At 52.7% G+C, this 22,026-nt stretch overlaps 1 protein-coding gene across 1 annotated transcript in view; it reads left to right on the top strand.

Annotated features, from left to right (window-relative positions):
• LOC137323418 (transient receptor potential cation channel subfamily M member 2-like) overlaps positions 1 to 22,026 on the top strand; it is a 199,687-nt gene that overhangs the window by 82,587 nt on the left and 95,074 nt on the right. The window contains exons 5-7 of the mRNA XM_067986895.1: positions 6,468 to 6,600; positions 12,501 to 12,591; positions 15,186 to 15,273. Coding sequence (XP_067842996.1) covers positions 6,468 to 6,600; positions 12,501 to 12,591; positions 15,186 to 15,273 — 312 coding nt within the window. The remainder of the gene's footprint in view (positions 1 to 6,467; positions 6,601 to 12,500; positions 12,592 to 15,185; positions 15,274 to 22,026) is intronic.

The raw sequence follows: 22,026 nt of genomic DNA, 5'->3' as shown, positions 1-22,026 counted from the left end.
CTCACTCTCCCGGGGATCCGTGAGCTGTGTGAGGGGGGAAAGGATCTCTCTCTCCCGGGGAGCTGTGAGCTGTGTGAGGGGGGAAAGGATCTCTCTCTCCCGGGGATCCGTGAGCTGTGTGAGTGGGGAAAGGATCTCTCCCTCCCATGGAACTGCGAGCTGTGTGAGTGGGGAAAGGATCTCTCTCTCCTGGGGATCTGTGTGCTGTGTGAATGGGGAAATGATCTCTTTCTCCCGGGAATCTGTGAGCTGTGTGAGTGGGGAAATGATCTCTCTCTCCTGGGGATCTGTGAGCTTTGTGAGGGGGGAAAGGATCTCTCTCTCTCCCGGGGATCTGTGAGCTGTGTGAGGGGGGAAAGGATCTCTCTCTCCCGGGGATCTGTGAGCTGTGTGAGGGGGGAAAGGATCTCTCTCTCCTGGGGATCTGTGAGCTGTGTGAGTGGGGAAAGGATCTCTCCCTCCCATGGATCTGTGAGCTGTGTGAGTGGGGAAAGGATCTCGCTCTCCCGGGGATCTTTGAGCTGTGTGAGTGGTGAAAGGATCTCTCTCTCCTGGGGATCCGTGAGCTGTGTGAGGGGGGAAAGGATCTCTCTCTCCCGGGGATCTGTTAGCTGTGTGAGGGGGGAAAGGATCACTCTGTCCTGGGGATCTGTGAGCTGTGTGAGTGGGGAAAGGATCTCTCCCTCCTGCGGATCTGTGAGCTGTGTGAGTGGGGAAAGGATCTCTCTCTCCCGGGGATCTGTGATCTGTGTGAGGGGGGAAAGGATCTCTCTCTCCCTGGGACCTGTGAGCTGTGTGAGTGGGGAAAGGATCTCTCTCTCCTGGGGATCTATGAGCTGTGAGTGGGGAAAGGATCTCTCTCTCCTGGGGATCTGTGTGCTGTGTGAATGGGGAAAGGATCTCTCTCTCCCGGGAATCTGTGAGCTGTGTGAGTGGGGAAAGGATCTCTCACTCTCCTGGGGATCTGTGAGCTGTGTGAGTGGGGAAAGGATCTCTCTCTCCCTGGGATCTGTGAGCTGTGTGAGGGGGGAAAGGATCTCTCTCTCCCGGGGATCTGTGAGCTGTGTGAGGGGGGAAAGGATCTCTCTCTCCTGGGGATCTGTGAGCTGTGTGAGTGGGGAAAGGATCTCTCTCTCCTGGGGATCTGTGAGCTGTGTGAGGGGGGAAAAGATCTCTCTCTCCCGGGAATCTGTGAGCTGTGAGTCGGGAAAGGATATCTCTCTCCCGGGGATCCGTGAGCTGTGTGAGTGGGGAAAGGATCTCTCTCTCCCGGGGATCTGTGATCTGTGTGAGTGGGGAAAGGATCTCTCTCTCCTGGGGATCTGTGAGCTGTGTGAGGGGGGAAAGGATCTCTCTCTCCCGGGGATCTGTGAGCTGTGTGAGGGGGGAAAGGATCTCTCTCTCCTGGGGATCTGTGAGCTGTGTGAGTGGGGAAAGGATCTCTCCCTCCCATGGATCTGTGAGCTGTGTGAGTGGGGAAAGGATCTCGCTCTCCCGGGGATCTGTGAGCTGTGTGAGTGGTGAAAGGATCTCTCTCTCCTGGGGATCCGTGAGCTGTGTGAGGGGGGAAAGGATCTCTCTCTCCCGGGGATCTGTTAGCTGTGTGAGGGGGGAAAGGATCACTCTGTCCCGGGGATCTGTGAGCTGTGTGAGTGGGGAAAGGATCTCTCCCTCCTGCGGATCTGTGAGCTGTGTGAGTGGGGAAAGGATCTCTCCCTCCCAGGGATCTGTGATCTGTGTGAGGGGGGAAAGGATCTCTCTCTCCCGGGGATCTGTGATCTGTGTGAGGGGGGAAAGGATCTCTCTCTCCCTGGGACCTGTGAGCTGTGAGAGTGGGGAAAGGATCTCTCTCTCCTGGGGATCTATGAGCTGTGTGAGTGGGGAAAGGATCTCTCTCTTCCAGGGATCTGTGAGCTGTGTGAGTGGGGAAAGGATCTCTCTCTCCTGGTGATCTGTGAGCTGTGTGAGGGGGGAAAGGATCTCTCCCTCCCGGGGATCCGTGAGCTGTGTGAGTGGGGAAAGGATCTCTCTCTCCCGGGGATCCGTGAGCTGTGTGAGGGGGGAAAGGATCTCTCTCTCCCGGGGATCTGTGAGCTGTGTGAGGGGGGAAAGGATCTCTCCCTCCCGGGGATCTGTGAGCTGTGTGAGTGGGGAAAGGATCTCTCCCTCCCGGGGATCTGTGAGCTGTGTGAGGGGGGAAAGGATCTCTCTCTCCCGGGGATCTGTGAGCTGTGTGAGTGGGGAAAGGATCTCTCTCTCCCGGGGATCTGTGAGCTGTGTGAGTGGGGAAAGGATCTCTCTCTCCCGGGGATCTGTGAGCTGTGTGAGTGGGGAAAGGATCTCTCTCTCCTCGGGATCTGTGAGCTGTGTGAGTGGGGAAAGGATCTCTCTCACCCGGGGATCCGTGAGCTGTGTGAGTGGGGAAAGGATCTCTCTCTCCTGGGGATCTGTGAGCTGTGTGAGTGCGGAAAGGATCTCTCTCTCCTGGGGATCTGTGAGCTGTGTGTGTGGGGAAAGGATCTCTCTTTCCCGGAGATCTGTGAGCTGTGTGAGTGGGGAAAGGATCTCTCTCTCTCCTGGGGATCTGTGAGCTGTGTGAGTGGGGAAAGGATCTCTCTCTCTCCTGGGGATCTGTGAGCTGTGTGAGTGGGGAAAGGATCTCTCTCTCCTGGGGATCTGTGAGCTGTGTGAGTGGGGAAAGGATCTCTCTCTCTCCCGGGAATCTGTGAGCTGTGAGTGGGGAAAGGATCTCTCTCTCCGGGGATCTGTGAGCTGTGTGAGTGGGGAAAGGATCTCACTCTCCCGGGGATCTGTGAGCTGTGTGAGGGGGGAAAGGATCTCTCTCTCCCCGGGATCCGTGAGCTGTGTGAGGGGGGAAAGGATCTCTCTCTCCCGGGGATCTGTGAGCTGTGTGAGGGGGGAAAGGATCTCTCTCTCCCGGGGACCTGTGAGCTGTGTGAGTGGGGAAAGGATCTCTCTCTCCTGGGGATCCGTGAGCTGTGTGAGGGGGGGAAAGGATCTCTCTCTCCCGGGGATCCGTGAGCTGTGTGAGTGGGGAAAGGATCTCTCTCTCCTGGGGATCTGTGAGCTGTGTGAGTGGGGAAAGGATCTCTCTCTCTCCCGGGGATCTGTGAGCTGTGTGAGGGGGGAAAGGATCTCTCTCTCCTGGGGATCTGTGAGCTGTTTGAGTGGGGAAAGGATCTCTCACTCTCCTGGGGATCCATGAGCTGTGTGAGTGGGGAAAGGATCTCTCTCTCCTGGGGATCTGTGAGCTGTGTGAGTGGGGAAAGGATCTCTCTCTCCTGGGGATCCTTGAGCTGTGTGAGGGGGGAAAGGATCTCTCTCTCCTGGGGATCTGCGAGCTGTGTGAGTGGGAGAAGGATCTCTCTCTCCCGGGGATCTGTGAGCTGTGTGAGTGGGGAAAGGATCTCTCTCTCCTGGGGACCTGTGAGCTGTGTGAGTGGGGAAAGGATCTCTCTCTCCCGGGGATCCGTGAGCTGTGTGAGTGGTGAAAGGATCTCTCTCTCTCCCGGGGATCTGTGAGCTCTGTGAGGGGGAGAGGATCTCTCTCTCCCAGGGATCTGTGAGCTGTGTGAGGGGGGAAAGGATCTCTCTCTCTCCTGGGAATCTGTGAGGAGGGAAAGGATCTCTCTCTCCCAGTGATCTGTGATCTGTGAGCAGGGAAAGGAGCTCTCTCTCTCCCGGAGATCTGTGAGCTGTGTGAGGGGGGAAAGGATTTCTCTCTCCCGGGGATCTGTGAGGAGGGAAAGGATCTCTCTCTCCCAGTGATCTGTGATCTGTGAGCAGGGAAAGGATCTCTCTCTCCCAGAGATCTGTGAGCTGTGTGAGTGGGGAAAGGATCTCTCTCTCCCGGAGATCTGTGAGCTCTGAGTGGGGAAAGGATCTCTCTCTCCCGGAGATCTGTGAGCTCTGTGAGTGGGGAAAGGATCTCTCTCTCCCGGGGATCTGTGAGCTCTGTGAGTGGGGAAAGGATCTCTCTCTCCCGGGGATCTGTGAGCTCTGTGAGTGGGGAATGGATCTCTCTCTCCTGGAGATCTGTGAGCTCTGTGAGTGGGGAAAGGATCTCTCTCTCTCCTGGGGATCTGTGAGCTCTGTGAGTGGCGAAAGGATCTCTCTCTCCTGAAGATCTGTGAGCTCTGTGAGTGGGGAAAGGATCTCTCTCTCCCGGAGATCTGTGAGCTGTGTGAGTGGGGAAAGGATCTCTCTCTCCCGGGGATCTGTGAGCTGTGTGAGGAGGGAAAGGATCACTCTCTCTCCCGGGGATCCGTGAGCTGTGTGAGGGGGGAAAGGATCTCTCCCTCCTGGGGATCTGTGAGCTGTGTGAGGGGGGAAAGGATCTCTCTCTCTCCCGGGGATCTGTGAGCTGTGTGAGTGGGGAAAGGATCTCTCTCACCCGGGGATCCGTGAGCTGTGTGAGTGGGGAAAGGATCTCTCTCTCCCGGGGATCCGTGAGCTGTGTGAGTGGGGAAAGGATCTCTCTCTCCCGGGGATCTGTGAGCTGTGTGAGTGGGGAAAGGATCTCTCTCCCTCCTGGGGATCTGTGAGCTGTGTGAGGGGGGAAAGGATCTCTCTCTCCCGGGGATCCGTGAGCTGTGTGAGTGGGGAAAGGATCTCTCTCTCCCGGGGATCTGTGAGCTGTGTGAGGGGGGAAAGGATCTCTCTCTCCCGGGGATCTGTGAGCTGTGTGAGTGGGGAAAGGATCTCTCACTCTCCTGGGGATCTGTGAGCTGTGTGAGTGGGGAAAGGATCTCTCTCTCTCCCGGGGATCTGTGAGCTGTGTGAGTGGGGAAAGGATCTCTCTCCCTCCTGGGGATCTGTGAGCTGTGTGAGGGGGGAAAGGATCTCTCTCTCTCCCGGGGATCTGTGAGCTGTGTGAGGGGGGAAAGGATCTCTCTCTCCCGGGGATCCGTGAGCTCTGTGAGTGGGGAAAGGATCTCTCTCTCCCGGAGATCTGTGAGCTCTGTGAGTGGGGAAAGGATCTCTCTCTCCTGGGAATCTGTGAGCTCTGTGAGTGGGGAAAGAATCTCTCTCTCCCGGGGATCTGTGAGCTGTGTGAGTGGTGAAAGGATCTCTCTCTCCTCGGGATCTGTGAGCTGTGTGAGGAGGGAAAGGATCTCTCTCTCCTGGGGATCTGTGAGCTCTGTGAGTGGGGAATGGATCTCTCTCCCCCCCCCTCAACCAATCAGATTGAAACATCCTTGACACAGTCAGAACCAGGAAGTGCAAATGACAACAGTAAATTCAATGTAAAATCAGTTCGAGAAAGTGAAATAAAGAGACGGTATGAAATATTGAATTAAAAGACAGAGATACAAGAGACAGCAATAAAATGTAAAAAAGTTCAAGTTAAATTCATTTTTAAATCTCCAACAATTAAAATCAGAAGGAATGAGACTCCACATTTTTGAAAGTTAATTTTCAGTGTTGGTGTGGTTGTTTGGCAGTCATTAAGATTTACCACAAATCATAAAAGTAGTGACACAGGTTAATAAGGCCATAAAAAAAGCAAATCAAGCACTGGGGTTCATTTCCAGAGGGATAGAATTGAAAAGCAGGGAAGTTATGTTAAACTTGTATCGAACCTTGGTTAGACCACACTTGGAGTATTGTGCACAGTTCTGGTCTCCATATTATAAAAAGGATATAGAGGCACTGGAGAAAGTGCAAAAAAGATTCACAAGGATGATACCAGAACTGAGAGGTTATATCTATCAGGAAAGATTCAACAGGCTGGGGCTCTTTCCTCTAGAAAATGGAAGACTGAGGGGTGACCTGATAGAGGTCTATAGATAATGAAAGGGTTTGATAGGGTAGATGTGGAGAAAATGTTTCCACTTGTGGGGGAGACCAGAACTAGGGGCCTTAAATATAAAATAGTCACTAATAAATCCAACAGGGAATTCAGGAGAAACTTCTTTACCCAGAGAGTGGTGAGAATGTGGAACTCGCTCCCACAAGGAGTAGTTGAGGTGAATAGTGTAGATGCATTTAAGGGAAGCTAAATAAACACATGAGGGAGAAAGGAACAGAAGGATATGGTGATAGGGTGAGATGAAGCAGGGAGGGAGGAGGCTCGTGTGGAGCATAAACACCGGCACAGGTCTGTTGGGCCGAATGGCCTGTTTCAGTGCTGTAGTTTTGATGTAACTCGATGTAAAAGTTAATTTTGATGTAAAAGCCCAGCGTCCCTTTCTCTGTGTCGATGAGTTGATTTCCAGCCGGGCAGTAGAGCTGCTTCTCACTGGTCCATTCCTTGCTGTCCTTCCCACACTGCTCTCAGACCAGCAGGGCCTCTCATACACACACTTCTGGATTTGTGCCTTTGTGCGCTTGCTGTCCTTCCATTTGCCTTTAAACAACGGTGAGGGCCGATCGATGCTCCATTGTGTTTGGAGGAAATCCCAGGCCACATAATCTGGAGGCTGATTCTGCAATGCCTCTTCCAGAGAGACAGCTGGATGAGAAAGAGGATGCTGAGGTTTTATCCTGGGAGGCCATCATGAAGGAGAATTACCTGATCAAACGAAAACGCAACCAAAGCACGGGTTTAAATCAGCAGGTCAGCTGCACCTTGGAAAAGTGAGTAGACGTGTTCCAAAATATCCCACCCCCATTAACCTGCACCTTCCTGATCTCTCCTCTCCTCTCTCCTCTCCCCCCCCCTCTCCTCTCCCCCCCCTCTCCTCTCCCCCCCCCTCTCCTCTCCCCCCCCTCTCCTCTCCTCTCTCTCCTCTCTCTCCCCCTCTCCTCTCTCTCCTCTCTGCCCCCTCTCCTCTCTCCTCTCTCTCCTCTCTGCCCCCTCTCCTCTCTCTCCTCTCTGCCCCCTCTCCTCTCTCTCCTCTCTCCCCCCTCTCCTCTCTCCCCCCTCTCCTCTCTCTCCTCTCTCCCCCATCTCCTCTCTCTCCTCTCTGCCCCCTCTCCTCTCTCTCCTCTCTGCCCCCTCTCCTCTCTCTCCTCTCTCCCCCCTCTCCTCTCTCCCCCCTCTCCTCTCTCTACTCTCTGCCCCCTCTCCTCTCTCTCCTCTCTCCCCCCTCTCCTCTCTCTCCTCTCTGCCCCCTCTCCTCTCTCTCCTCTCTCCCCCCTCTCCTCTCTCCCCCCTCTCCTCTCTCTCTCCTCTCTGCCCCTCTCCTCTCTCTCCTCTCTGCCCCCTCTCTTCTCTCTCCTCTCTCCCCCCTCTCCTCTCTCTCCTCTCTCCCCCCTCTCCTCTCTCTCCTCTCTGCCCCCTCTCCTTTCTCTCCTCTCTCTCCTCTCTGCCCCCTCTCCTCTCTCTCCTCTCTGCCCCCTCTCCTCTCTCTCCTCTCTGCCCCCTCTCCTCTCTCTCCTCTCTGCCCCCTCTCCTCTCTCTCCTCTCTGCCCCCTCTCCTCTCTGCCCCCTCTCCTCTCTCTCCTCTCTGCCCCCTCTCTTCTCTCTCCTCTCTCCCCCCTCTCCTCTCTCTCCTCTCTGCCCCCTCTCCTCTCTCTCCTCTCTGCCCCTCTCTTCTCTCTCCTCTCTCCCCCCTCTGCCCCCTCTCCTCTCTCTCCTCTCTGCCCCCTCTCCTCTCTCTCCTCTCTCCCCCCTCTCCTCTCTCTCCTCTCTGCCCCCTCTCCTCTCTCTCCTCTCTGCCCCCTCTCCTCTCTCTCCTCTCTCCCCCCTCTCCTCTCTCTCCTCTCTCTCCTCTCTCCCCCCTCTCCTCTCTCTCCTCTCTGCCCCCTCTCCTTTCTCTCCTCTCTCTCCTCTCTGCCCCCTCTCCTCTCTCTCCTCTCTGCCCCCTCTCCTCTCTCTCCTCTCTGCCCCCTCTCCTCTCTCTCCTCTCTCCCCCCTCTCCTCTCTCTCCTCTCTCCCCCCTCTCCTCCCTTTCCTCTCTGCCCCCTCTCCTCTCTCTCCTCTCTGCCCCCTCTCCTCTCTCTCCTCTCTCCCCCATCTCCTCTCTCTCCTCTCTCCCCCCTCTCCTCCCTCTCCTCTCTGCCCCCTCTCCTCTCTCTCCTCTCTGCCCCCTCTCCTCTCTCTCCTCTCTGCCCCCTCTCCTCTCTCTCCTCTCTGCCCCCTCTCCTCTCTCTCCTCTCTGCCCCTCTCTCCTCTCTCTCCTCTCTGCCCCCTCTCCTCTCTCTCCTCTCTGCCCCCTCTCCTCTCTCTCCTCTCTCCCCCCTCTCCTCTCTCCCCCTTCTCCTCTCTCTCCTCTCTCTCCTCTCTGCCCCCTCTCCTCTCTCTCCTCTCTGCCCCCTCTCTTCTCTCTCCTCTCTTCCCCCCTCTCCTCTCTCTCCTCTCTCCCCCCTCTCCTCTCTCTCCTCTCTGCCCCCTCTCCTTTCTCTCCTCTCTCTCCTCTCTGCCCCCTCTCCTCTCTCCCCCCTCTGCCCCCTCTCCTCTCTCTCCTCTCTGCCCCCTCTCCTCTCTCTCCTCTCTGCCCCCTCTCCTCTCTCTCCTCTCTGCCCCCTCTCCTCTCTCTCCTCTCTGCCCCCTCTCCTCTCTCTCCTCTCTGCCCCCTCTCCTCTCTCTCCTCTCTGCTCCCTCTCCTCTCTCCCCCCTCTCCTCTCTCTCCTCTCTGCCCCCTCTCTTCTCTCTCCTCTCTTCCCCCCTCTCCTCTCTCCCCCCCTCTCCTCTCTCTCCTCTCTCCCCCCTCTCCTCTCTCTCCTCTCTGCCCCCTCTCCTCTCTGCCCCCTCTCCTCTCTCTCCTCTCTGCCCCTCTCCTCTCTCTCCTCTCTGCTCCCTCTCCTCTCTCCCCCCTCTCCTCTCTCTCCTCTCTGCCCCCTCTCCTCTCTCTCCTCTCTCCCCCCTCTCCTCTCTCTCCTCTCTGCCCCCTCTCCTCTCTGCCCCCTCTCCTCTCTCTCCTCTCTGCCCCCTCTCCTCTCTCTGCCCCCTCTCCTCTCTCTCCTCTCTGCCCCCTCTCCTCTCTCTCCTCTCTGCCCCCTCTCCTCTCTCTCCTCTCTGCCCCCTCTCCTCTCTCTCCTCTCTGCTCCCTCTCCTCTCTCCCCCCTCTCCTCTCTCTCCTCTCTGCCCCCTCTCCTCTCTCTCCTCTCTGCCCCCTCTCCTCTCTCTCCTCTCTGCCCCCTCTCCTCTCTCTCCTCTCTGCCCCCTCTCCTCTCTGCCCCCTCTCCTCTCTGCCCCCTCTCCTCTCTCTGCCCCCTCTCCTCTCTCTCCTCTCTGCCCCCTCTCCTCTCTCTCCTCTCTGCCCCCTCTCCTCTCTCTCCTCTCTGCCCCCTCTCCTCTCTCTCCTCTCTGCCCCCTCTCCTCTCTCTCCTCTCTGCCCCCTCTCCTCTCTCTCCTCTCTGCCCCCTCTCCTCTCTCCCCCCTCTCCTCTCTGCCCCCTCTCTTCTCTCTCCTCTCTCCCCCCTCTCCTCTCTCTCCTCTCTCCCCCCTCTCCTCTCTCTCCTCTCTGCCCCCTCTCCTTTCTCTCCTCTCTGCCCCCTCTCCTCTCTCTCCTCTCTGCACTCTGCTCTCTGCCCCCTCTGCTCTCTGCCATAAGACCATAAGACCATAAGAGATAGGAGCAGGAGTAGGCCATTCGGCCCCTCGAGCCTGGTCTGCCATTTAATGAGATCATGGGTGATCTGATTTTTACCTCAACTCCACATTCCCACCCTTTCCCCTTATCCTTTGACTCCCTTGCTGATCAAATGTTTGTCTAACTCAGCCTTGAATGTATTCAATGACTCAGCCTCCACAGCTTTTTGGGATAAAGAATTCCAAAGATTCACAACACTCTGGGACAAGAAATTCCCCCTCATTTCCATCTTAGAGGGGTGACCCCTTATTCTGAGACTATGCCCCCTAGTTTTAGATTCCCCCATGAGGGGTAACATCCTCTCAGCATCTACCCTATCGAGTCCCCTCAGAATCTTGTATGTTTCAATAAGATCTCTTTTCATTCTTCTAAACTCCAATGAGTATAGACCCAACCTGTTCAATCTTTCCTCATAAGACAACCCTTCCATCCCCGGAATCAACCTAGTGAACCTTCTCTGAACTGCCTCCAATGCAAGTATGTCCTTCCTTAAATAAGGGCACCAGAACTGTACACAGTACTCCAGGTGTGGTCTCACCAGCACCCTGTACAGTTGTAGCATGACTTCCCTGCTTTTATACTCCATCCCCCTAGAAATAAAGGCCAATATTCCGTTTGCCTTCCGGATTACCTGCTGCACCTGTATGATGACTTTTTGTGTTTCATGTATGAGGACACCCAGATCCCTCTGTACCGCAGCATTTTGTAGTGTTTCTCCATTCAAATAATATTTTGCTTTTTTATTTTTCCTCCCAAAGTGGATGACTTCACATTTTCCCACATTATATTCCATCTGCCAAAATTTTGCCCATTCGCTTAACCTGCCAATATCCCTTTGCAGACACTTTGTGTCCTCATCACAACTTGCTTTTCCACCTATCTTTGTATCATCAGCAAATTTGGCCACAAGACACTCTGTTCCTTCATCCAAGTCATTGATATATATTGTAAATAGTTGAGGCCCCAGCACTGATCCCTGCGGCACCCCACTAGTTACAGATTGCCATTTTGAAAATGACCCTTTTATCCCGACTCTTTGTTTTTTGTTCGTTAGCCAATCCTCTATCCATGCCAGTATATTACCCCCAACACCATGAGCTCTTGTCTTGTGCAGTAACCTTTTATGTGGCACCTTATCGAAAGTCTTTTGGAAATCCAAATATACTGCATCCATTGGTTCCCCTTTATCCACCCTGCCCGTTACTTCCTCAAAGAACTCGAATAAATTTGTCAGACACGATTTCCCCTTCATAAAACCATGTTGACTCTCCTTGATTGTATTATGAGTCTCCAAATGTCCTGCTGCTACTTCCTTAATAATGGATTCTAGCATTTTCCCAATGACAGATGTTAGGCTAACTGGTCTATAGTTACCTACTTTCTGTCTCACTCCCTTCTTCAATAGGGGCGTTACGTTTGCGTTTTTCCAATCTGCTGGGACCTTTCCAGAATCGAGTGAATTCTGGAAGATTACAACCAATGCATCCACTATCTCTGTAGCCACTTCCTTTAAGACCCTCGGATGCAAGCCATCAGGTCCATGGGACTTGTCAGCCTTTAGACCCATTAGTTTACCTAGTACTTTTTCTCTAGTGATAGTGATTGTTTTTAGTTCCTCCCTCCCCTTTGCCCCTTGATTTTCTACTATTATTGGTATATTATTAGTGTCTTCTACTGTGAAGACAGGTACAAAATATCTGTTCAATTCCTCTGACATTTCCTTGTTTTCCATTATTATTTCCCCAGTCTCATCCTCTAAGGGACCAATGTTTACTTTAGCTACCCTCTTCCTTTTTATATACTTGTAGAAGCTTTTACTGTCCTCTCCACTCCTCTCCCCTCTCTCCCCTCTCCCCTCTCTCCCCTCTCTCCTCTCTCCTCTCTCCTCTCTTCTCCCTTCTCTCTTCTCTTCTCTCTTCTCTTCCCTCTCCCCTCTCCTGAATGGGCTGACCCCATGCTGCTGTGGCCCTGGCACCAGTACCTTTCCCATTTTGCCACACGCGTGCACAAGACAGTGAGTGTTGCAAACCGATTTGGCATCACCGATCCTGTCCTAACTCGATGTGAACACTGTCCAGCAAAGTTCGCCAGACCATGAGTGGGACCCTGACTGTCGAAAGGGGAGCCAATAATTCTGAAAAGGGGAAGAACACACTCAACACAAAGCTTCCTCCCCCTCGCTCCCCTCCCCCTCGCTCCCCTCCCCCTCGCTTCCTTCCCCTCGCTCCCCTCCCCCTCGCTTCCTTCCCCTCGCTCCCCTCCCCCTCGCTTCCTCCTCCTCGCTCCCCTCCCCCTCGCTCCCCTCCCCCTCGCTTCCTTCCCCTCGCTCCCCTCCCCCTCGCTTCCTTCCCCTCGCTCCCCACCCCCTCGCTTCCTCCTCCTCGCTCCCCTCCCCCTCGCTTACTTCCCCTCGCTCCCCTCCCCCTCGCTTCCTTCCCCTCGCTCCCCTCCCCCTCGCTCCCCTCCCCCTCGCTCCCCTCCCCCTCGCTCCCCTCCCCCTCGCTCCCCTCCCCCTCGCTCCTCTCCCCCTCGCTTCCTCCCCCTCGCTCCCCTCCCCCTCGCTCCCCTCCCCCTCGCTCCCTTCCCCCTCGCTCCCCTCCACCCTCGCTCCCCTCCCCCTCGCTCCCCTCCCCCTCGCTCCCTTCGCCCTCGCTCCCCTCCCCCTCGCTCCCCTCCCCCTCGCTCCCTTCCCCCTCGCTCCCCTCCCCCTCTCTCCCCTCCCCCTCGCTCCCCTCCCCCTCGCTCCCCTCCCCCTCGCTCCCTTCCCCCTCGCTCCCCTCCCCCTCGCTCCCTTCCCCCTCGCTCCCTTCCCCCTCGCTCCCTTCGCCCTCGCTCCCCTCCCCCTCACTCCCCTCCCCCTCGCTCTCCTCCCCCCTCCTCCCCCCAGCTCCGACTCTTCGGTGCACCAGACCTCTCTGTTTCCGTGTGGGAGGACGCTCCCTGACCTTGAAGGAGTTTTGAACTATCCTTTCATTGCCTCTGTCCAATCGTGTTTTCCAGGGTGAACACTGTGGCTGAGATACTCGAGGTGACCGGAGAAAGCAGCAAAGCCGTGACGGTGGACCAGAGACTCTACCACCTGGAGGAACAGGTTCCCTTCATCGGGGAGGGATCGGGGGGAGGGGGTCGAGCGTGGGTACTATTCACAGTTTTAACAGACAGGGCTTGAATATTTTATCCACAATTCCCGAACTTGGGATTTCAGACTCAAGGCCTTGAATGTCCACAAACAGGACAGATCCTGGAGGAAGCACATCACCATCACTGGGACTCTCCCCGGTAACACCAGGTGTCCCCATCACTGGGACTCTCCCCGGTAACACCAGGAGTCTCCATCACTGGGACTCTCCCCGGTAACACCAGGTGTCCCCATCACTGGGACTCTCCCCGGTAACACCAGGTGTCCCCATCACTGGGACTCTCCCCGGTAACACCAGGTGCCCCCATCACTGGGACTCTCCCCGGTAACACCAGGTGCCCCCATCACTGGGACTCTCCCCGGTAACACCAGGTGTCTCCATCACTGGGACTCTCCCCGGTAACACCAGGTGTCCCCATCACTGGGACTCTCCCCGGTAACACCAGGTGTCCCCATCACTGGGACTCTCCCCGGTAACACCAGGTGCCTCCATCACTGGGACTCTCCCCGGTAACACCAGGAGTCTCCATCACTGGGACTCTCCCGGTAACACCAGGTGCCTCCATCACTGGGACTCTCCCGGTAACACCATGTGTCTCCATCACTGGGACTCTCCCCGGTAACACCAGGTGCCTCCATCACTGGGACTCTCCCTTTAACACCAGGTGTCTCCATCACTGGGACTCCCCCCGGTAACACCAGGTGCCTCCATCACTGGGACTCTCCCCGGTAACACCAGGTGTCTCCATCACTGGGACTCTCCCCGGTAACACCAGGTGTCTCCATCACTGGGACTCTCCCCGGTAACACCAGGTGCCTCCATCACTGGGACTCCCCCCGGTAACACCAGTTGTCTCCATCACTGGGACTCTCCCCGGTAACACCAGGTGTCTCCATCACTGGGACTCCCCCCGGTAACACCAGGTGCCTCCATCACTGGGACTCTCCCCGGTAACACCAGGTGCCTCCATCACTGGGACTCTCCCCGGTAACACCAGGAGTCTCCATCACTGGGACTCTCCCGGTAACACCAGGTGCCTCCATCACTGGGACTCTCCCGGTAACACCAGGTGTCTCCATCACTGGGACTCTCCCCGGTAACACCAGGTGTCTCCATCACTGGGACTCTCCCCGGTAACACCAGGTGTCTCCATCACTGGGACTCTCCCCGGTAACACCAGGTGCCTCCATCACTGGGACTCCCCCCGGTAACACCAGGTGTCTCCATCACTGGGACACTCCCCGGTAACACCAGGTGTCCCCATCACTGGGACTCTCCCCGGTAACACCAGGTGTCCCCATCACTGGGACTCCCCCCGGTAACACCAGGTATCTCCATCACTGGGACTCTCCCCGGTAACACCAGGTGTCTCCATCACTGGGACTCCCCCCGGTAACACCAGGTGCCTCCATCACTGGGACTCTCCCCGGTAACACCAGGTGTCTCCATCACTGGGACACTCCCCGGTAACACCAGGTGTCTCCATCACTGGGACTCTCCCCGGTAACACCAGGTGTCTCCATCACTGGGACTCTCCCCGGTAACACCAGGTGTCTCCATCACTGGGACTCCCCCCGGTAACACCAGGTGCCTCCATCACTGGGACTCTCCCCGGTAACACCAGGTGTCTCCATCACTGGGACTCTCCCCGGTAACACCAGGTGCCTCCATCACTGGGACTCCCCCCGGTAACACCAGGTGTCTCCATCACTGGGACTCTCCCCGGTAACACCAGGTGTCCCCATCACTGGGACTCTCCCCGGTAACACCAGGTGCCCCCATCACTGGGACTCTCCCCGGTAACACCAGGTGTCTCCATCACTGGGACTCTCCCCGGTAACACCAGTTGCCTCCATCACTGGGACTCTCCCCGGTAACACCAGGTGTCTCCATCACTGGGACTCTCCCCGGTAACACCAGTTGTCTCCATCACTGGGACTCTCCCCGGTAACACCAGGTGCCTCCATCACTGGGACTCTCCCCGGTAACACCAGGTGTCTCCATCACTGGGACTCTCCCCGGTAACACCAGGTGTCTCCATCACTGGGACTCTCCCCGGTAACACCAGGTGTCTCCATCACTGGGACTCTCCCCGGTAACACCAGGTGCCTCCATCACTGGGACCACAATCTCCCTGATTAAAAATACTGCGTCTGTACCCACTAGGGACATGTTATTGATGCCAGAAAATGTGTCTGGAGAGTGGTCGATCCAGGTCCCTTCCAGCAGCACCCCCCTCCCCCCTCCTTCACTGGAAACATCTGGAATGCTCCCCTTTCCAAGGGGGCCACATTGTAAACATTTGCTAAAAAGATCCCAGTCCAGGTGGGCCCCACTTTGAATGCTCCAAGACCACTCTTCCGACCCCTCACCCTGGCTGTCATGGATGCATCTTCAGATTTCTACTACAACCTCCTTGCCTTTATTTTGGAGACTCTCCGCCCCACCAATTCCAGACCTCCCCTCCCTGAAGCAAGTGAAGTCCTTCTCTGTCAATCTGTAAATATCGGCTTCGCTAACACATTGCTGTAATTTGGTCCTTCAGATGCTCCAGAGCACAAGGGCCTTAAACTGGATCATGACCGCGCTGATGGAAAAGAATTTTGGCTCCAGGGAGAGTGCCCCTGCACTGGGTACGTTTTCTGTTCAGTACATTCCTTTCACCTCCCGCCCTCCGGGACCCATGTAGTATCCACCAGTAGTGGCATAAAGGAAGTTTGTCCAGCTGCCTGTAACTGATGAGTGAACTGGGTTCCCCGCATTTCCCACTCAGTAAGGGTTTGGGTTTCTGCACTCGGGACCACAGTTGAACGGGAATCTCAATCAATCGATCCCAGGAGGTCCATGGTTACGTTTCTGGGCAATGCATCAGGTCCAATGCAGGAATATCTTCAGGGGTAACATTGGGTGAATATTGGAAGCTCAGGGGCCCATTAGTAGCCAGAGATCTCAAACTGCTGATGCTAAGGGGTTTATCTGATTTAGGATTTACCCACCAATGTGGCAACAGCATTGAGATGAGCCCGTTACAAACCTCCTGGCCCCAGAAATTCAAACAGGATTAACCAGTGAGCCCACTGGGGTTTGATTATTTCTAGTGCCCGTCTTCAGTTTTGGGATGCCAAGAACAATAGAATGAAACAGTATAATGGAACAGTATGAGGAGCAGTGTCACGGAGCAGTGTCACGGAGCAGTGTCACGGCAAAGTATATTGGAAGAGTGTATTGGCTCAGTGTATTGGCACGAGTGTAATGGCTCAGTGTAATGGCTCAGTGTATTGGCTCAATGTATTGGCTCAGTCATGATGTGGAGATGCCGGTGATGGACTGGGGTTGACAATTGTAAACAATTTTACAACACCAAGTTATAGTCCAGCATAAAATAAAATTGCTGGACTATAACTTGGTGTTGTAAAATTGTTTACTATTGGCTCAGTGTAATGGAACAGTGTATTCGCTCAGTGTATTCGCTCAGTGTATTGGCTCAGTGTAATGGAACAGTGTATTCGCACAGTGTATTGGCTCAGTGTAATGGAACAATGTATTCGCTCAGTGTAATGGAACAGTGTAATGGAACAGTGTAATGGAACAGTGTAATGGAACAGTGTATTCGCTCAGTGTATTGGCTCAGTGTAATGGAACAGTGTATTGGCTCAGTGTAATGGAACAATGTATTCGCTCAGTGTAACGGAACAGTGTAATGGAACAGTGTATTCGCTCAGTGTATTGGCTCAGTGTAATGGAACAGTAAATGCAATATACTGCGGCTGCTGGACATCTGGGGAAAAAAACAGAAAATGCTGGAAATACTTAGCAAGTGAGGCAGCATCCGTGGAGAGAGAAACAGAGTTAACGTTTCAGGTCGATGACCCTCCGTCAGTTCTCCTACCAATTACTTTAAATCTATGCCCCCTAGTTATTGACCTCTCTGCTAAGGGAAATAGGTCCTTTCTATCCACTCTATCTCGGCCCCTCATAATTTTATACACCTCAATTAAATCTCCCCTCAGCCTCCTCTGTTCCAAAGAAAACAACCCCAGCCTGTCCAAACTTTCCTCATAGCTAAAATTCTCCAGTCCTGGCAACATCCTCGTAAATCTCCTCTGTACCCTCTCGAGTGCAATCGCATCTTTCCTGTAATGTGACCAGAACTGTAAACAGTACTCAAGCTGTGGCCTAGCTAGTGGTTTATACAGTTCAAGCATAACCTCCCTGCTCTTTTATTCTATGCCTCGGCTAATAAAGGAAAGTATCCCATATGCCTTTTTAACCACCTTATCTACCTGTCCTGCTACCTTCAGGGATCTGTGGACATATACTCCAAGGTCCCTCACTTCCTCTACACCTCTCAGTATCCTCTCATTTGTGTACTCTCTTGCCTTGTTTGCCCTCCCCAAATGCATTACCTCACACTCTCATGGATGGTAATGGAGGAGGATATTGGAGGAGGATAATGGAGGAGGCTTCTACAAATACATAAAGGGCAAAAGAGTAACTAGGGAGAGAGTAGGGCCTCTTAAGGATCAACAAGGTCATCTATGTGCGGAACCACAAGAGATGGGTGAGATCCTGAATGAATATTTCACATCGGTATTTACGGTTGAGAAAGGCATGGATGTTAGGGAACTTGGGGAAATAAATAGTGATGTCTTGAGGAGTGTACATATTACAGAGAGGGAGGTGCTGGAAGTCTTAACGCGCATCAAGGTAGATAAATCTCCGGGACCTGATGAAATGTATCCCAGGACGTTATGGGAGGTTAGGGAGGAAATTGCGGGTCCCCTAGCAGAGATATTTGAATCATCCACCGCTACAGGTGAGGTGCCTGAAGATTGGAGGGTAGCAAATGTTGTTCCTTTGTTTAAGAAGGGCGGCAGGGAAAAGCCTGGGAACTACAGACCGGTGAGCCTGACATCTGTAGTGGGTAAGTTGTTAGAGGGTATTCTGAGGGACAGGATCTACAGGCATTTGGAGAGGCAGGGACTGATTAGGAACAGTCAGCATGGTTTTGTGAGAGGAAAATCATGTCTCACGAATTTGATTGAGTTTTTTGAAGGGGTAACCAAGAAGATAGATGAGGGCTGTGCAGTAGACGTGGTCTACATGGACTTCAGCAAAGCCTTTGACAAGGTACCGCATGGTAGGTTGTTACATAAGGTTAAATCTCATGGGATCCAAGGTGAGGTAGCCAATTGGATACAAAATTGGATTGACGACAGAAGACAGAGGGTGGTTGTAGAGGGTTGTTTTTCAAACTGGATGCCTGTGTCCAGCGGTGTGCCTCAGGGATCGGTGCTGGGTCCGCTGTTATTTGTTATTTATATTAATGATTTGGATGAGAATTTAGGAGGCATGGTTAGTAAGTTTGCAGATGACACCAAGATTGGTGGCATTGTGGACAGTGAAGAAGGTTATCTAGGATTGCAACGGGATCTTGATAAATTGGGCCAGTGGGCCGATGAATGGCAGATGGAGTTTAATTTAGATAAATGTGAGGTGATGCATTTTGGTAGATCGAATCGGGCCAGGACCTACTCCGTTAATGGTAGGGCGTTGGGGAGAGTTATAGAACAAAGAGATCTAGGAGTACAGATTCATAGCTCCTTGAAAGTGGAGTCACAGGTGGATAGGGTGGTGAAGAAGGCATTCAGCATGCTTGGTTTCATTGGTCAGAACATTGAATGCAGGAGTTGGGATGTCTTGTTGAAGTTGTACAGGGCATTGGTGAGGCCACACTTGGAGTACTGTGTACAGTTCTGGTCACCCTATTATAGAAAGGATATTATTAAACTAGAAAGAGTGCAGAAAAGATTTACTAGGATGCTACCGGGACTTGATGGTTTGACTTACAGGGAGAGGTTAGACAGACTGGGACTTTTTTCCCTGGAGAGTAGGAGGTTAAGGGGTGATCTTATAGAAGTCTATAAAATAATGAGGGGCATAGATAAGGTAGACAGTCAAAATCTTTTCCCATAGGTAGGGGAGTCTATAACGAGGGGGCACAGATTTAAGGTGAGAGGGGAGAGATACAAAAGGGTCCAGAGGGGCAATTTTTTCACTCAAAGGGTGGTGAGTGTCTGGAACGAGCTGCCAGAGGCAGTAGTAGAGGCGGGTACAATTTTGTCTTTTAAAAAGCATTTGGACAGTTACATGGGTAAGATGGGTATAGAGGGATATGGGCCAAGTGCAGGCAATTGGGACTAGCTTAGTGGTATAAACTGGGCGACATGGACATGTTGGGCCGAAGGGCCTGTTTCCATGTTGTAACTTCTATGATTCTATGATATTGGAGGAGGATAATGTACTTGGGGAGGGCAAACAGTAAAAGGGAATACACAGTAAACGGGAATATATTGAGAGGGGTAGAGGAAGTGAGAGACCTTGGAGTGCATGTGCACAGGTCCCTGAAGGTGGCAGTACAGGTAGATCAGGTTGTGAAGAAGGCATACGGAATGCTCTCCGTTATTAGCCAAGATATAGAATACAAAAGCAGGGATGTAATGATGGAACTGTATAAAACGCTGGTAAGGCCACAGCTGGAGTATTGTGCGCAGTTCTGGTCACCACATTACAGGAAGGATGTAATTGCTCTGGAGAGAGTGCAGAGAAGATTTACAAGAATGTTGCCAGGGCTTCAAAAATTGCAGCTACAAGGAGAGATTGGATAGGCTGGGGTTGTTTTCCTTGGAGCAGAGGAGGCTGAGGGGAGACTTGATTGAGGTGTACAAAATTCTGAGGGGCCCAGATAGAGTAGACAGGAAGTATCTGTTTCCCCTAGCGGAGAGTTCAAGAACGAGAGGACATAGATTTAAGCTAATTGGTGGAAGGATTAGAGGGGACATGAGGAAAATCTTTTTTACCCAGAGGGTGGTGGGTGTATGGAATTCACTGCCTGAATTGGTGGTAGAGGCAGGGACTCTCAACTCTTTTAAAAAGTACCTGGACCTGCACCTAAAGTGCTGTCAGCTGCAGGGCTACGGACCGGGTGCTGGAAGGTGGGATTAGAATGGGCACCCGTTGTTCTTCGAGCCGCGCGGACACGATGGGCAGAGTGGCCACCTTCTGTGCATATCCATTTGATGGTTCTTTGGTTCTCTCATGGAGCAGGATATTGGAGCAGTATAATGCAACAGTATATTGGAGCAGGATAATGGAGCAGGATAACGGAGCAGGATAACGGAGCAGGATATTGGAACATTATAATGGAAAAGTGCATTGGAACAGTGTATTGGAGCTGTATGTCACGGAACGGCTGCAGGGCATTCTGGAGGGGGAGGGTGAACAGCTAGTAGTCGTGGTCCATATCGGTACCAACGACATAGGTTAAAAAAAGGGATGAGGTCCTGCAAGGTGAATTCAAGGAGTTAGGAGATAAATTAAAAAGCAGGACCTCAAAGGTAGTGATCTCAGGATTACTACCAGTGCCACGTGCGAGTGAGTATAGGAACAGGAGAATAGACAGGATGAATGCGTGGCTGCAGGGATGGTGTAGGAGGGAGGGATTTAGATTCCTGGGACATTGGGACCGGTTCTGGTGAAGCTGGGACCTGTACAAGCGGGACGGGTTACACCCGAGCAGGACTGGGACCAATGTCCTCGCGGGGGTGTTTGCTAGTGCTGTTGGGGAAGGTTTAAACTAGAGTGGCAGGGGGATGGGAACCTGAGCTGGGAGACAGAAGAGAGTAAAGTTGAGAGCAGCGAGAGAGGGGAAGACCCAGGGGAAATCTACAATACAAATAGTACAAACAGTTGTTCAAGAACAAGTGAAAGGGAAAAGCGTAGAGCAGCAGAAAGAAAGTGTACTTTAGGCACGACAGATAAAGTGAAAACTAGAAGGCGTAAGGCGATTAACCCAGCATCAAAGCTGAAGGTCAGGCTAGGGTGTGTGGCCCAACTAAGAGTTCTATATACAAATGCACGGAGTATAAGGAATAACGTAAATGAACTACAGGTTCAAATTCAAATTGGAGGGTATGACATGATAGCTATTACTGAGACATGGCTGCAGGATGGTCAGGATTGGGAACTAAATATACCAGGTTATAAGGTCTACAGGAGAGATAGGGAAAATGGAAGAGGGGGAGGAGTAGCCTTAGTGATTAGAGATGAAATCACTTCAATGATAAAGGGGGATATAACGAGAGGTAAGCAGCCAACAGAGACCTTATGGGTTGAATTGAGAAATAGGAAAGGATCTAAGACTATAGTGGGAGTTGTGTATAGGACCCCTGGCAGCAGCTCTGAAGTGCTAGATTGTATAAATGCAGAGATTAGACAAGCGTGTAAGAAAGGCATAGTGGTCTTAATGGGGGACTTTAACCTTCACATAGATTGGGAAAAGCAGACTAGCAACTGTCAGAAAGGTAGTGAATTTCTTGAGTGTGTCCGGGATAGTTTTCTACAGCAGTATGTCCCAGAGGCAACAAGGAGGCAAGCCATACTAGATTTAGTAATGAGTAATGAACCAGATTAAGTTAACAGCTTAACTGTGCGTGAACATCTATCCAACAGTGATCATAACATGATCGAGTTCAATGTAGTGTTTGAAAGGGAAAAAAGTGAATCAGCTGTTAAGATTCTAGACTTGGGCAAGGCCAACTTCAATGGGATGAGACAGAGACTGTCCACAGTAAACTGGGCAAATCTGTTAATGGGTAAAACGACTGATGATTAGTGGGAAATGTTTAAAGAAACATTTAACGTGATACAGAATCGGTTTATACCCCTGAGGGGCAAGAACTCTACTTGCCAACAGAAACAGCCATGGACAACTGAAGAGGTAAGGGAGAGTATAAGACATAAGGAAAGGGCATTCAAAAAGGCAAAAAATGGCACAGATCCTGGCGAATGGGAAAGATACAAAGATCAACAGAGGGTCACAAAACAGATAGGAAGAGCTACAAAAAGAGAGTATGAAAAGAAACTCGCAAGGGATATCAAAACCAATACGAAGAACTTTTATAGTTATATTCGGAAAAAGAGGGTGGTCAGGAGCAGTGTTGGCCCCTTAAAAATTGAAAGTGGGAATATTGTCATTGACAATGGGGAAATGGCGGACATGTTGAACGATTACTTTGCGTCAGTATTTACAGTAGAAAAAGAGGACAGCATGCCGGAAATCCCAAGAAAACTAATATTGAATCGGGGACAGAGACTCGATAAAATTAACATAAGTAAAGCAACAGTAATGAAGAAAATAATAGCACTAAAGAGTGACAAATCCCCAGGACCAGATGGTTTCCATCCCAGGGTTTTAAAGGAAGTAGGTGAGCACATTGCAGATGCCCTAACTATAATCTTTCAAAGTTCTCTAGATTGGAAAATTGCACGTCACTCCGCTTTTTAAGAAAGGAGAGAGAGGGAAACCAGGGAATTATAGACCAGTT

The sequence above is a fragment of the Heptranchias perlo genome, chromosome 7 (genome assembly GCF_035084215.1).
Source record: "Heptranchias perlo isolate sHepPer1 chromosome 7, sHepPer1.hap1, whole genome shotgun sequence".
NCBI lineage: Eukaryota > Metazoa > Chordata > Chondrichthyes > Hexanchiformes > Hexanchidae > Heptranchias > Heptranchias perlo.
The sequence above is the reverse complement of the archived record's forward strand: the minus strand, read 5'-3'. Positions and strand labels throughout refer to the sequence as shown.